This window comes from Ascaphus truei, chromosome 5 (genome assembly GCF_040206685.1).
Source record: "Ascaphus truei isolate aAscTru1 chromosome 5, aAscTru1.hap1, whole genome shotgun sequence".
Classification (NCBI taxonomy): domain Eukaryota; kingdom Metazoa; phylum Chordata; class Amphibia; order Anura; family Ascaphidae; genus Ascaphus; species Ascaphus truei.
Genome location: NC_134487.1, coordinates 271,763,833 through 271,778,976, shown reverse-complemented (window position 1 = coordinate 271,778,976; position 15,144 = coordinate 271,763,833). Strand labels below are relative to the sequence as shown.

At 44.8% G+C, this 15,144-nt stretch overlaps 1 protein-coding gene across 2 annotated transcripts in view; it reads left to right on the top strand.

The window, feature by feature from the left end:
* Window positions 1-15,144, top strand: part of TBC1D9B (TBC1 domain family member 9B) — a 44,163-nt gene that overhangs the window by 6,049 nt on the left and 22,970 nt on the right. For both annotated transcript variants that reach the window (XM_075602052.1, XM_075602051.1), the window contains exons 4-7: window positions 1,345-1,573; window positions 6,063-6,321; window positions 7,845-8,052; window positions 9,965-10,195. In XM_075602052.1, coding sequence (XP_075458167.1) covers window positions 1,345-1,573; window positions 6,063-6,321; window positions 7,845-8,052; window positions 9,965-10,195 — 927 coding nt within the window. The remainder of the gene's footprint in view (window positions 1-1,344; window positions 1,574-6,062; window positions 6,322-7,844; window positions 8,053-9,964; window positions 10,196-15,144) is intronic.

Genomic DNA, 15,144 nt, shown 5'->3' with positions numbered 1-15,144 from the left:
GAAATCGAACCATGGCTGCCAAGTTTTTACAAACTTAAAATGAGTGCCATTTATTAGGCTGGTAAGAATTTCCATTTGGCCCGAAAACCACAATTCTCTCGTATTTGAGTCATGGTTAGAATTGTCTTTTTTATCCAGTGGGAAGCTACACCACAGTTTGTTCAGTAAGAACTGGCTGGTCCAGTTTTCTCTATAGCCAGCTGTGTACTAATGTCCAAAGTCGGATCCCTGTTTCTAGTCATTATTTACATTTCAGATCATTCCAGATAACACAAATTGTTGCCTCTAAAAATGTACACTCTAGTTACTAAACTGCTGTTATCGTTGATTGTTTGAAGTGCAGTCCCTCCTAGGGCCATAGTGGACCAATGGCAGTGATATGTTTAACAAGTCCCATCTGGAGTACTGACTATTTTTTTCAAACATTTTACACCAATGAGCATTTTTACATAATTGTTTTAATTTGAAAACATTGGGAGCTGATACATGGGAGAGGTTTGATTTCTTCGGCGTACTCCTTACTTTATAATATCACAAAGTGCTAAACAGGAGTTTGCACAGACAGTCACCCTATCGCTTCTCTTTACTCGCCCTCTAACAGTTGTATGACAAGCACTCGCCCATTCTGAAGTCACGATAAAAACACATTCCTATTCATTTCCAAAGAAACCAATACAGCCAAATGCTTACTTTTAAGCATGATTACATTAAGTTGTTTTATTTATATTCAAGTAAATGATCTTTAATGACCATTAATGGCTATCATGCCTTAGCGGATAGACCCCTTAACTTGATCTTTCTACCAGACAGAGATAATTTAATTTTCCGAGAGCTTCAGAGCGTGTTCTGCAATAGTGATCACTTGACGCAGGTTACTGAACCCTAATCTGTTTGTCATGTCGTAGTGTAAAACATCCTAATCTTTAAGTCAAAATGAGGTGTAATCCTTTAACCCTTCGAGTGTCAGAGGGACGGCAGCACCACCAACTTGCCACGGTCTCGCTGGCACTCGCGATCAGTATACCTGGTCCAATAGAGGAGTCTTCCTTTTCCTGTTAGATCGCGTTCTGCGTTCCACAGGAGAGCGAAACACAATCTCCCCTACCAAAAACCGTGCAATTTGTTTATGATGTAGCTGCTACATCATGGAGCCTCTGGAGTGCCAGATACCATGAAGTAGTAGCTACGTCTTGGGCACCAAAACTTTGAAGATTGTGCGTTCTTTTTAATCTAAGGCATAATGGGGTGTAGTTTATCATTTTGCCTATTGACTTGGCTGCCTATTTCCCCATGTGCCTCTGAATGCAAAACAAGTCCTCTATTGAGTCTCCTCTTCTTCCCAAGGGCATCATCGCGGAAGAGAACAAGAGCTTGCAACCCAAGGATGACGAAGACCCCGGCAAGTTCAAGGAAGCAGAGTTGAAGATGCGGAAGCAGTTTGGGATGCCGGAGGTGGAGAAGCTGGTTAACTATTATTCCTGCAGCTACTGGAAAGGGCGAGTGCCCAGACAGGGTTGGCTTTACCTGACTGTCAACCATCTGTGCTTTTATTCCTTCTTGCTGGGGAAAGAAGGTAAGACTTCTGACTGAAGGTTCTCTCACTTGCTTTGTGTATCAGTTAATTAAAGTTAGTGGCGTCTACCTTATATGTAACAAGGTACAGGAGTGCCTCAAGAACTGGAATCGTTTAAAGTGGTTAAAGGGACAGTTCACCATGGTGAATTAATGGCAGTCACATGTTTTTTTTTGTTTTTTTTAACTTATATTTTTATTAAAGTTTTCAAACATAATTAAAAGGGGTAGGGGTACAAAAAGAAAAGAACAGGGGTGGGAAACAACCATTCTGTATCATAAATCTTACAAGCATCAACAATCACATCACATATCATACAACATTTTATAGATGACACATTCGACAATCTACACTCCTGAACCCTCCCCACTTCCGGGTTCATTCCCCTTATCCAGCATCCCAGGGGTCCCAGACCCTATAATACTTCCTTCTAATATGGTTCAGAAATGAGGTGAGTTTCTCCATTAATTGAACATAGTTAACCCTTCTAATAAGCTCTCTTCTGGATTGTGGGAGTGTCTTCTTCCATGTTGCTGCTACAGCACACCTAGCCGCCGTTAGTATATGCAAAATCAGTTTAAGTGTGTAGTGATTCACACTTTTCATGGGCTTGGTTAGAATAATATGGGTTGGATCTAGCTGGATCGTAATACCCGTCACATCTTTTATTAATTTCACAACTATCCTCCAGTATCTCTGCATTACTGGACAATACCACCAGATGTGTGCTAGGTCTCCTGTCTGTCCACATCCACTCCAGCATCTATCCGATGTGGAATATCTGCTTTAATCTTTTGGGGGTGTAATACCGACGTAACAGAATTTTATATATATTCCCTTTTGATATACCTTTGTTTTGCATAGACCTTCAAATTGTGTGGATCTAGAGAATTACTCACCACAAAAACCTTGCCGCACAAAATGTTGGACCTGCAAATACTTTAAACAACTGAGTTTGAGGTTGATCATACTTTTCCTTCAGTTCCTCAAACAACATTAGCTTGTCTTTTGCCAACAAATCTCCCACCTCCAAAATCCATCTATGTCTTCAAGTATCAAAACCCTGTCCCTGAAAACCTGGCAGAAAGCCTGGATTACCAAACAAGGGTGTGAGCCTGGATGGGACCGACACCACCCTATTCTTCTTTTTTGCCATCTGCCAAATTTTCAAGATAAACCCGATTTACTGCTGGTACAGACTGTTTCCCAGTCCCAGATCCTGATCATAACAAGGAGGGCAGCCCAGCCATTTTTATGAGTGTGCTCTCCAAGTCCACCCAGGCATAGACCCCGCTCGGAGAGTGCCAATAAACCATTTGTTTCATATGAGAGGCCATATAATATTTTAGAATATTTGGGACTGCCATACCACCTCCTTCCTTAGGCTAAGTCCCCGGTGGTGGCTGCTGCACGCGCGCCTGGTGTCTTGGTGGTGCGTCCACAGCTTCAAATCGTGGTCTGTAAGGAGCGATGGGAGGGGCGGGGGGCAGCCCAGCTGCTCAAAGCACTGCGGTCCCATTGGTCCAAGCTATCTGCCCTCGTATTGGCTTCCAGCGCACCACATGACAGCGCTGCCGCACGGGAACACAATCGTATTGTCTCCCCTGCTGTCTGACGCGCCACCGCACCGTGTGAGCCAACACACAAGAAGACACTGGGGCCTGCCTAATTGAAGTTGGTGACTGGTGTGCAGTGCGCACGCCGCCGTCACCACCGGGGACCAAGCCTAAGCCTTTAACATAATTGTACTGGCTATTCTCGGTTGTTTATGTTTCCAAATAAATTGCATCATTCGATTTTGAATCTCTTTTATACTTGTGTATGGGACAGATATCGGCAACGTCTGCAAATAATACAGAAGTCTAGGGAGGATATTCATCTTAACCACAGTTATACACCCGATCCAGGAGATACTGTATAATGAGAATTCCAGATTTTTTTTAATCTTTGAGAAATGATCAGGGTAATTATACTTGTATAACGAGTGATAATCCCTAGTAAGATATATTCCCAAATACTTAAATGGGTCTTTTTCCATTTATAGTCAGAAAGTGCCGTTTAAGGTCCTCAACCTCCTTTTCAGCGTTAAATGTAGGGCTTCTGACTTTCCCATATTAACTTTATACCCAGATAACTCACCAAATCCCTGTAGGGTGAATTGTAAATTCTGGAGAGATGTCAGTGGGTTAGATATAGTAAGAATAATATCATCTGCAAACAGTGATATTTTGTAGCACGCATCCATTATTTTAATTCCTTGTATATTGGGGGGGCTCTGATAGCCGCGAGGGGTTCAATTGTTAAGGCAAAAAGAAGGAGAGAAAGGGGTCACCCCTGCCTGGTCACATTCTTAATCGTTATCAGATTCCTATCCCCACCTGGAATCTTCAGGGTGGCTGTTGGAGACTGATAGGGAGCACGAACTCCGTGTAAAATAACCCCAGAGAATCCAAATGCCTCAAGCGTTTTATCCAGAAAATCCCACCGTATCGTATCAAACGCCTTCTCCGTATTCAGGCTCAACAAGACAGCTTTCGGTTTAGACTTGTGTATCAGGTCAATAACATTAATAATTTTCCTTGTGTTATCGGACGCCTAGCGTTCACTCACAAATCCCACCAGATCATAATGGATTAATCTTGGAAGTATTGGATTCAACCTGATAGCCAGAATTTTACTATGCATTTTCAGATCCGTTTTTAGCAGTGAAATTGACCTATGACTGCAACAACATAAGGGGTCCTTTCCCTCTTTAGGGATCACCACTATATTGGCCTTCATCATCTGTTTTCCGCTAAGAAAACCATAAAATAAATCCAACAGGCAGGGCCCCAGAATTCCTACAAAATATTTATAATATAAATTTGTAAAACCATCTGAGCCATGTGCCTTTGGCTTCAGTGAGCTAACCGCCCTCCCAAGCTTTACCTGAGTTATTTTTTGCGCTTAAAATGTTATGGTCTTCCTCTGTCAATTTTGGAGGTTACAATCCCTCAAATAATCCTCAATCTGGGCCAAACCAGGGATTTTAGCATTCGGGCTTGAATTATCTAGGTCATAAAGTTCTGTTAAAAAGGTAGCAGATTCCTCTGCAATCTTTGAGGGATTGTATGTCACTTCTCCCCTTTATCTTAATGGCGGAGACCGATGCCCTCGACTATATCCCTCTAAGCTTGTTTGCCAATATATGGTCTGCCTTATCCCTTTGTTCGTAGTATGGCTGCTTAGTCCATTTAAGAGCCTTCTACATCCTGTAGCTGCAACCTCCTGAGTCCCCCCCCCCCCCTTTTGCCTGACCCAAAATGTTATACATTTTCTTCAACAGGTTTTTTTTTTATGTGTACTCTCCAACGCTACAATTTTTTCCGTTAAATATTCTTGTTTTTCAATTTTCACTCTCTTTCTGTATGAGAAAAAATGTTGCTGTATCTGCTCAAGTGATATATTAAATTCAGAGCAAATTTTCGGCCTAATACCCGTGCGCCTCCATCTTTTATGTACTTATATATGGGAAGCCATATTTGGAACTCCAAGCTACATGTTGGGTAGAGAACCGTGATCGATTACAGAGAAACCATTCGAGGTATTGGCGTGTTACTAGCAATTCTATATAGTACATACCATGGACTTCCTGTGTGCTCGGCACTGTGCACAGAACATGAGCTGCCTGTGTGCTCAGGACTGTACAGCGCTACTCAAATGTTGGACACATTTGTGGCTCAAGTTTGCTTTGATTGGACCCCAAATATGGCATTGAATGCAGCTTGTATCATGGCTCCAAAACAGATTGAGGGTGTTCATGTGCCCAGATGTATAGACTCTTATAAATGTAAGGGGACATGAACCTGGGAAAAACAATTGAGCAGTCCTGTTTTTGGACAAAAAAAGTCTTGCCACCCTGCAATGGTTTTGTTTGTTTTTTTTTTTTGTTAAGCAAAAGGGATTTGCCAGATATTGTACAGCGCTGGCACAGGGTCCCAAACTTGGGCACTCTCAATAAAGATGCCAGTGCATTAATTCCTAAGCAATTCATTTTCCACCAACTACCCATTAATTTAACGTTTTAGTGCCCAGATGGAAAAAACCCTGAGGCAGTATTTGTTAGATACACAATGATTTGTGGATGAATCGAAAATAACAAATGGCGTATTTAAGAAATCCGTGGAGAGATTTTCTGTAGTTTTTTAGGCAACCAAAGCCTTCACTGTTTCTGAGTCACCATCATGGTTATAGCACTGTGGTATGTATGTACCTTCCCAGTACAGAATGGCATGTAAAAGCGACACAGGCAGTGCTCGTCTCTTCTCTACTTCAAGGGCATCCAAGCTCATGATGTAACCATGTTGTTTATGTCCAGTACTTTGTTAAAATGTGGTTAACCAGCTATGACTGAAGCACAGCCTTGCTCTCCTTCATACACCTTCTCACTGCTTTTGTTTTTGTTTTGTTTCTGAACATTCTGCTCATCCGCTCAACCTTCACCTGACAGTTACCTTGGTTATCCAGTGGCTGGATGTGATTCAGCTAGAGAAAAATGCCACCCTGCTTTTCCCCGAATGCATCAAGGTCAGCACGCGTGACAGCGAGTACTTCTTCTCTATGTTCCTCAACATCAGCGAGACCTTCAAGCTCATGGAACAACTGGCCAACATCGCCATGAGGCAACTCCTGGACAACGAGGGGTACCTGGAGGATAAGAACCTTCCCAAACCCACACGGCCCCTCAAAAACATCTCTGCCCTGAAAAGGTCTGAGCACATTCCCAAGACCTTAATACAGAGAAGACTTGTAGAGTTTTAGTTGTATGTAGAACATATGATGAATAACATTTATCTAGATAGTTTAAAGCATCAATAAAGGTGTAGATCAGGGGTGGGCATCTCCAGTCCTCAAGGGTTACCAACAGGTCAGAACATGCTGCTTTAATTATAATTTGTTTTCATTACAGGATTGAAGCAGGGGGTCTTCGGAGCTGAACTGTGTTCATTTCAGCTCTGGGAACTCCCGGCTTCCAGAAATACTTACCTTTGTAGCAGTACCGGTATCTCTGCAGTCAGAGAAATTGTGTGCCTAACATAATGGGGACGTTTAATTGTCCCGCGTCACGCAGGTCAATAGGAAGCCGTGATGTCATCTGTTGTGGCTTCCTATTGGCCAGCGGGACAGGGACATTTCACAGATACTGGCACCCCCTTCAAGGGGCCCCTACAAAGAGCAGGGGGTCCCCGAAGCTAAAATGAGCAGTTCAGATACGTGGATGCTCTGCTTCAATCCTGTAATTTAAAAAAAAATATATATTATAGAATTGGAACCGGTGTGTTTCTGGAGTTGAACCGTGCTGTATTTTGTGTGGACACAGGGGAAGTGATTAGTGTTAATTACTGTTTTTTAAGGGTGCTTTAACTGGGCTTCTAATAGGAAGCTTCCTATTGGCCCAAATTAGCGGCCATTCCCCTAGAGGGAGATTTAAACCTGGTAACTGCACCAGTAAGTATCTTAGGAACCGATGTGGTCACGGAAGCCGATAATAGCGCTCTTCCCCCACGAAGGGCTCCTCTATTCCCATCCGGTACAAAACAAATGAGTAGGGGGAATTGCTGCTTTTGGGGGCATTTAAGGGGGTCAGTACATGGCAATCCCAGTAGTTGCTCAATGAGCCCCACCCAGAGATACATTTTATATTGTTCCATCATTTTGAGGTACCCAAAAACATCTTGTTGATGATTGGCTCACTGGCAAGATAACGATGGACATGTTTTGTTTTCCTAAGGAGAAGAAAACTGTAACATCTCATTTCTAGGAACCAGAGAATGGGAAGCCTGATTGGTTAGAATGGTGGTCACACACTTGGCCTGTTTCCAAAGTAATTAGATTCGAAACAAAATGATCAGTATGATAAGAGTAATAGGTGCAGTGTGTGAGATAGTGGTTAAGTTACGGTCCTTGTGGATTTCATTTACACCTCAATCACTTATACACCATACAGAAGCTATCTGAGCTGACTGAATGAATCTCTCTAAAGTGCTTTGGAGTTGCAGAGCACTGTATAAGATACAGGATATTAGGTCTCACAGGAGGAGTTAGGACCGTGTATGGGCCGTTGATGGAAAGCTTATTAGAGACTTCATTAAAGATGTCTACTTTCAAAATAGAAGTAGAAAATAGTTGGCGCTTGGGTGCAAAAAACAGTTTTACCCATAAAAATGGTGTACTTTACTCTTCCTTTCCTTAAAGGTCTCACACTGTCTTTCTCTCCCACCTGTGTTGCCAGAGACCTGGATGCCCGTGCAAAGAATGAACATTACCGAGCCACTTTCCGACTACCCAGGGACGAGTGGCTGGACGGTCACACGCACTGCACACTGTGGACACCATTTTCCAAGATGCACATCCCTGGCCAGATGTTCGTCTCCAATAACTACATCTGCTTCGCCAGCAAAGAAGAAGAGGCATGCCTTCTCATCATACCCCTTCGCGAGGTGAGTGTGGAAGCCGTCTACATTGTTGTGCCCTGGGTTGCTGTGGTCATCCACACCCCCCCCCCCGTGCCTTTCATTCTGGATCAGAATTTAGCATGGAAAAATTAATCCATTGACCATACTGAATGCTACAACCCTTGGAGCCCAGCAGCTGCTCTTCTCTGCAGTGGGTACAGCCTGTCTCATTCTGCACCGAATGGGTCAATCACCAGTTGCTTCAGTAATTGGGTTAAAAAATAGAACAAGATTTGTTATAGGGCACTAAATGATTAGTGATTCTCTGCACATCATCCTCAGGAGGCATATCATTAGTTTCCCCATTTTTGTAGTTCACAGTTCTAAAAAAAAATGAAGTGGCCATTGAAAAATGTAGATTAATTGAAGGTTGTGATGGCTTTTAATGAACCTCCATGAGAGTTCCTCACACATGACATTATAGTATACATAGCTTTCAAAACTTTTCAGTGTTCACTGTTTCAGAAATGTGTTTTTTCCTGACTGTTCTTGTTCTGTTGGAGAGTGTACAGGCAGTCCTCGGTTATCCACCGGAATCCGTTCTGGAAGTGGCGTTGGATAGTGAAACCGCTGTAAAGTGAGTCCCATGTTAATGAGTAGCGGTGAGCGTTGGATAACGCATTCAGACGTCGGATAACGCATTTCGGTGTCGAAAAACGGCCCATAGGGAGGCATTGTAAAGCGTTGGATATGCCATTCGTTGTAAAGTGAAACGTTGGATAGCGAGGACTACCTGTACTTCAAAAGAGTCTATCTTAGAGGTTGGCATATTTTTTAACATAGGATTGAAGCAGGGGGGTCTGCAGAGCTGAACCTCATTAATTTCAACTCCAGGGACCCCCTGATTCCTGAGATATAGACTTCTGTAGGGGGGACTGGTAGTCACTCGGCTAGCATGGTTCAGATAATGACGGAGTTTCAAAGCTCCCACAACGTGCAAGCGAATAGGAAGCCGTGACGTCATCGGGTTTGGCTTCATATTGGCTCGCATGACGCGGGAGCTTTAAACTTTGCCAAGATACAGACCTCCAAAGGAGTTCTGGTATCTCGAGAAACATGGGGTCCCCACAGCTAAAAAATTATTGGGGTTCAGCTTCGGAGACCCTGTGCTTCAATCCTTTAAAAATACATAATAAATCTAAAAAGCGCGTGAATTGCTCCCTTAAAGCTGCAGTTCAAGCTGCCGTTTTTAAAAATATATATATATCCCCCCTTCACCATTCAATATGTGCAACAGTACAATCTGCACACTGACAAGTGATTAGCTAAGCTGCAGATCGATCTGTTCTCCTGTAATCAATCGCTTGCTCTGGGCTATTTAATTCAGTTCTTGCACAGCATTTTGGGCAATGTAGTTCCTAGAATATGATTGACTGGGCAGTTACTAGATACAATTGGTTCACTGCTAGAGAGAGGGCGGGGCTCAAGAGCCAGAGCCTATCAGAAGGGGAAGGGGGCTGTCACTTTGGAAATGCTTCCTACATTAGAAACATTAAAAATTTCTTTAAAACATTCTATTTTTTTTATTTTTTATAATTGCTACAATTATTTTTGCATAGTACAGAACTGATTTATTAAAAAAAAAAAACACATGTACTGTAGAATATTGCTTGAACTGCAGCTTTAAAATGACTTGCTGCGTTTTGGAGAGTTTGTCGTCAATTTTGACTTAAAGTTGTTTTCACGGTGCTTTGTGTGTGCCAGGAACAGGTTACCAGGGCTTCCCATGCAGTATTTCCAAAGTGTTCTAGTTAATGAAAAAGGACCACCGTACATTTCACATGAAAATGCAGCAGTATAAAGATGGAATCAATAGAAATACATACAGTTACTCCTAAAAAAAAAAATAAAGCTATGAGATTCTGCCCAATCAGCTTATCATTTCTCTGCTGCCCAGGTCACTATTGTGGAGAAGGCTGATAGTTCCAGTGTGCTGCCCAGTCCTCTTTCCATCAGCACCAAGGGCAAAATGACCTTCCTCTTCGCCAACCTGAAGGACAGGAACGTCCTGGTGCAGCGCATCTCTGACTTCCTGCAGAAAACGTCGTCGCAGAGAGCTGGGGGGGACTGCAGCGGGGATCCGCGGGCGGCAGTACGAAAAGGGAGCACTGGGAACAACGGATATGAGGTGCAGAGGGTCCTGGTATTTTGGTGTCCATTCATAAAACTGAAATGTGGTTAGTTAAAGGGGCAGTCCCACAATAGACCAAACTAACCTAACAGTGACAGGATATTTCCATCTTTAGTATATCCGACTAGTGCATAAGTATTTTTATATCGGTTTTGAAAGCTGTTAACGCTCAAAGTTCTTTTGATAATCCGAAGGAGTTCCGTGTATCTGTGACAATGGCCTCGGAGTTGGTGGTTACAAATTTCATCGGTTGGCTCTTTTTAAAAGAAAATTAGCACGAGCAAACACAAGTATATAGGCCCCTAGATCTCTGAACAGATTTGCCCAACATACTGTAGGATTCATTCATTGCATACAGTACTGCAGATGGCATTGTACAGTTTCTGTGCCCTTGCATACCAGGAACTTCACACGTTTCAATACAAGATACAATGTAGAAATGTCTCGCACTGTCTTTCAGGAATAAGGGATGGGTTACATTGCATTTAGATTAAAGACGCACATTAGCGCTGCCTATCATTACTGCTGAGTACTACTGTCGACGCTAAGCTCCATTTTTGTGGCCACGGCTTAGACGCAGTCACCGCAAAAAAGCAAATAAATGCCGGGGATTTACACTTGGTTTCTCGCCGTCATGCAGTAAGTCTTGGCTACATCTGTACATTTCTGCTTTGAAATTCGATTTCTTTTTTATTCCCCTGCCATCTGGTTACTGCGCATGTAGAGGGCGTGTTTCATCTAGATCAGGGGTGGGCAACTCCAGTCCTCAAGGGCCATAAACAGGTCCAGGTTTGCAGGATATCCCTGCTTCGACTGATCCACTGATTGAGCAACCTGTGCTAAAGCCGGTATGTCCTGAAAACCTGACCTGTTGGTGGCCCTTGATTACTGGAGTTGCCCACCCCTGACTTAGATGGACGATACTCTGATAGCATTCATGCATTATTTATTGCACTAGCCACGACAACAATGCAGCATAAGACCTACTGCTTCAGCCACAGAAACCATTCCATGTCCTAACAAGAAAATCACAGAAGTTGCGCTGCAATATGTTATTCACAGAAAATATGATGCGTTTACTCTGTTGCAGTAAGCTTAGGAACCATATTGCAATAACTACAGAAAGAGTGCGGTGTTAGTTGAGTAAACGCAAAAACCTATGCAGCGTTCCCTTATTGCACAGGAATCTCGTGTATTGAAATAATTACAGACTACGGCTTAAAAACCCACCTGAAGCCTTTTTCAGTTGAATCAAAAGTGTCTCTCGCCGAAGGAGCACTTCAGATGATCACACTAGTCTTGATCATTATCATCATTCAAGCAATCTGAAGGATGTACATGGATTATGGTAATGAAACTAAAGTCGTTAGTCCACTTCAAGAGAAACTCAACAAGAAGTGTGCTTCTTGGTCAGAAGTGCCAGAGATGCCAACACACACAATAAAAAAAAAAAGGTATATGCACATTGGCACTGCAAGTAGCATAGTTACACTGTTTTTAGAATGTACCGATAGGGATAGGTAGTAAAGATAAGACACGAATGCAAATACACTTGCAATGGAGGCAAGTTGGTTAACTTCCACCTTATTTGTTTTGTACTGGTTCTACAAACCATTGTATTGTAGACTGGTTTTACAAACCATTGTATCGTGTACTGGTTCTACAAACCATTGTATTGTTGTACAAACTATTGTATCGTAGACTGGTTCTCCAAACCATTGTATCTTAGTGTGGCTCTGCAAACCATTGTATCGTAGACTGGTTCTGCAAACCATTGTATCGTAGACTGGTTCTGCAAACGATTGTATCGTAGACTGGTTCTGCAAACGATTGTATCGTAGACTGGTTCTCCAAACCATTGTATCGTAGACTGGTTCTGCAAACCATTGTATCGTAGACTGGTTCTGCAAACCATTGTATCGTAGACTGGTTCTGCAAACCATTGTATCGTAGACTGGTTCTGCAAACCATTGTATCGTAGACTGGTTCTGCAAACCATTGTATCGTAGACTGGTTCTCCAAACCATTGTATCGTAGACTGGTTCTGCAAACCATTGTATCGTAGACTGGTTCTCCAAACCATTATATCGTAGACTGGTTCTGCAAACCATTGTATCGTAGACTGGTTCTGCAAACCATTGTATCGTAGACTGGTTCTCCAAACCATTGTATCGTAGACTGGTTCTGCAAACCATTGTATCGTAGACTGGTTCTGCAAACCATTGTATCGTAGACTGGTTCTGCAAACCATTGTATCGTAGACTGCTTCTGCAAACCATTGTACCGTAGACTGGTTCTGCAAACCATTGTACCGTAGACTGGTTCTGCAAACCATTGTATCGTAGACTGGGTCTGCAAACCATTGTATCGTAGACTGGGTCTGCAAACCATTGTTCTGTAGACTGGTTCTGCAAACCATTGTATCGTCATAGCCGTGTATCGTGTAAGCCATCACTTTTTTTCCCCCCAAGAATAAACTAATAGTGTTGAAGCGCAAAAAGTATAAATAGTTTTCAAGCAGCAAAACGTGAAATCTTATGTATTTTTTTAAATAAATAATTTCTGTAGTATTAGATAAAATTGTTTTATTTTACATTTTTTAATTCAACTCCTAATGCCATTTTTAATGAGTTTTGAAATACTGAGCATTCTTTGATTTCTATAGCAGGCTTTAGCTCACCTCCCCAGCAGTGCAAGGTCTTTGCAACACTTTCCTGTTTTGTGATAATTTGTTGCCAATATTCCCAGCAGTTTCAGCTGTAAAATGGAACAATAGATAATGTTACCTTATTAATATAAGAATACATTGTAGCTTCTGAGTAACACTAACTGAAGGATTGATTGAAACTGAAAGGCGACCATTGTGTTAGTTACACAATCAGGATTGTTACAGATTTCTAACAGGGGCACCAAACCATGGCCAGTTTAGGTAAGAATGTGGAATTATACATTGTCACATGCTGTACAAATAAGAAAAAAGCTGTGTGTGCTGTGCACGCGCATAGTAAGTGAAACTTCTTTGACTTTTGTCACAGAAATTGTATTTTTATTGGTGATGTTTTAATTAAAAATCAAAATACAATTTCATTGACAAAACGCAAATAAATTTGACTTAGAACATGCGTACACATCCCTTGTATTTGCACTAAGCGTGAATTCCTCGTGTGTGTGTGTGTGTGTGTGTGTGTGTGCGTGACTGTGTGACTGTGCGTGTGACTGTGCGTGTGACTGTGTGACTGTGCGTGTGACTGTGTGATTGTGCGTGTGACTGTGCGTGTTACTGTGTGACTGTGTGTGACTGTGCGCGTGACAGTGCGTGTGCGCGTGACAGTGCACGGTGCACGTGACAGTGCGTGCGCGCGCGACTGACTGTGCGCGACTGACTGTGTGCGCGACTGACTGTGTGTGTGTGCGACTGACTGTGTGTGTGTGCGACTGACTGTGTGTGTGTGACTGTGACTGTGTGTGTGTGCGTGTGACTGTGCGTGACCATGTGCGTGTGCGTGTGTGTGTGACCGTGTGACCGTGTGACGTATGCGCAGCCCCCCTGCACCTCACACATCCCCCTAACCTATTCACAGTCAGTGTGTGTATGTGTCAGTCAGTGTGTGTGTGTGTGTGTGTGTGTGTGTGTGTGTGTGTGTGTGTGTGTGTGTCAGTCAGTGTGTGTGTATGTGTCAGTGTGTGTGCATGTGTGTCAGTCAGTGTGTGTGTCTGTGTGTGTGTGTGTGTGTGTGTCAGTCAGTGTGTGTGTATGTGTCAGTGTGTGTGTCAGTGTGTGTGTCAGTGTGTGTGCATGTGTGTCAGTCAGTGTGTGTGTGTGTGTGTGTCAGTCAGTGTGTGTGTATGTGTCAGTGTGTGTGTATGTGTGTGTGTGTGTGTATATATATGTATGTGTGTGTTTCTGTCACTGTATGTGTGTCTCTCTTTCTGTGTCCTGCCCCCTCTCTCCTGACTCCCCCCCCTCAAAGGCAGGCAGAGCTGCGGACCCGCGGCGGCTCTGCCTGAGACTCTCCTCCCCCCCCCCCCTCACAGACAGGCAGAGCTGCGGACCCGCGGCGGCTCTGCCTGAGACTCTCCTCCCCCCCCCCCCCCTCACAGACAGGCAGAGCTGCGGACCCGCGGCGGCTCTGCCTGAGACTCTCCTCCCCCCCCCCCCCCCTCACAGACAGGCAGAGCTGCGGACCCGCGGCGGCTCTGCCTGAGACTCTCCTCCCCCCCCCCCCTCACAGACAGGCAGAGCTGCGGACCCGCGGCGGCTCTGCCTGAGACTCTCCTCCCCCCCCCCCCCCTCACAGACAGGCAGAGCTGCGGACCCGCGGCGGCTCTGCCTGAGACTCTCCTCCCCCCCCCCCCCCCTCACAGACAGGCAGAGCTGCGGACCCGCGGCGGCTCTGCCTGAGACTCTCCTCCCCCCCCCTCACAGACAGGCAGAGCTGCGGACCCGCGGCGGCTCTGCCTGAGACTCTCCTCCCCCCCCCCCCCCTCACAGACAGGCAGAGCTGCGGACCCGCGGCGGCTCTGCCTGAGACTCTCCTCCCCCCCCCCCCTCACAGACAGGCAGAGCTGCGGACCCGCGGCGGCTCTGCCTGAGACTCTCCTCCCCCCCCCCCCCCTCACAGACAGGCAGAGCTGCGGACCCGCGGCGGCTCTGCCTGAGACTCTCCTCCCCCCCCCCCCCTCACAGACAGGCAGAGCTGCGGACCCGCGGCGGCTCTGCCTGAGACTCTCCTCCCCCCCCCTCACAGACAGGCAGAGCTGCGGACCCGCGGCGGCTCTGCCTGAGACTCTCCTCCCCCCCCCCCCTCACAGACAGGCAGAGCTGCGGACCCGCGGCGGCTTTGCCTGAGACTCTCCTCCCCCCCCCCCCCCCTCACAGATAGGCAGAGCTGCGGACCCGCGGCGGCTCTGCCTGAGACTCTCCTCCCCCCCCTCACAGACAGGCA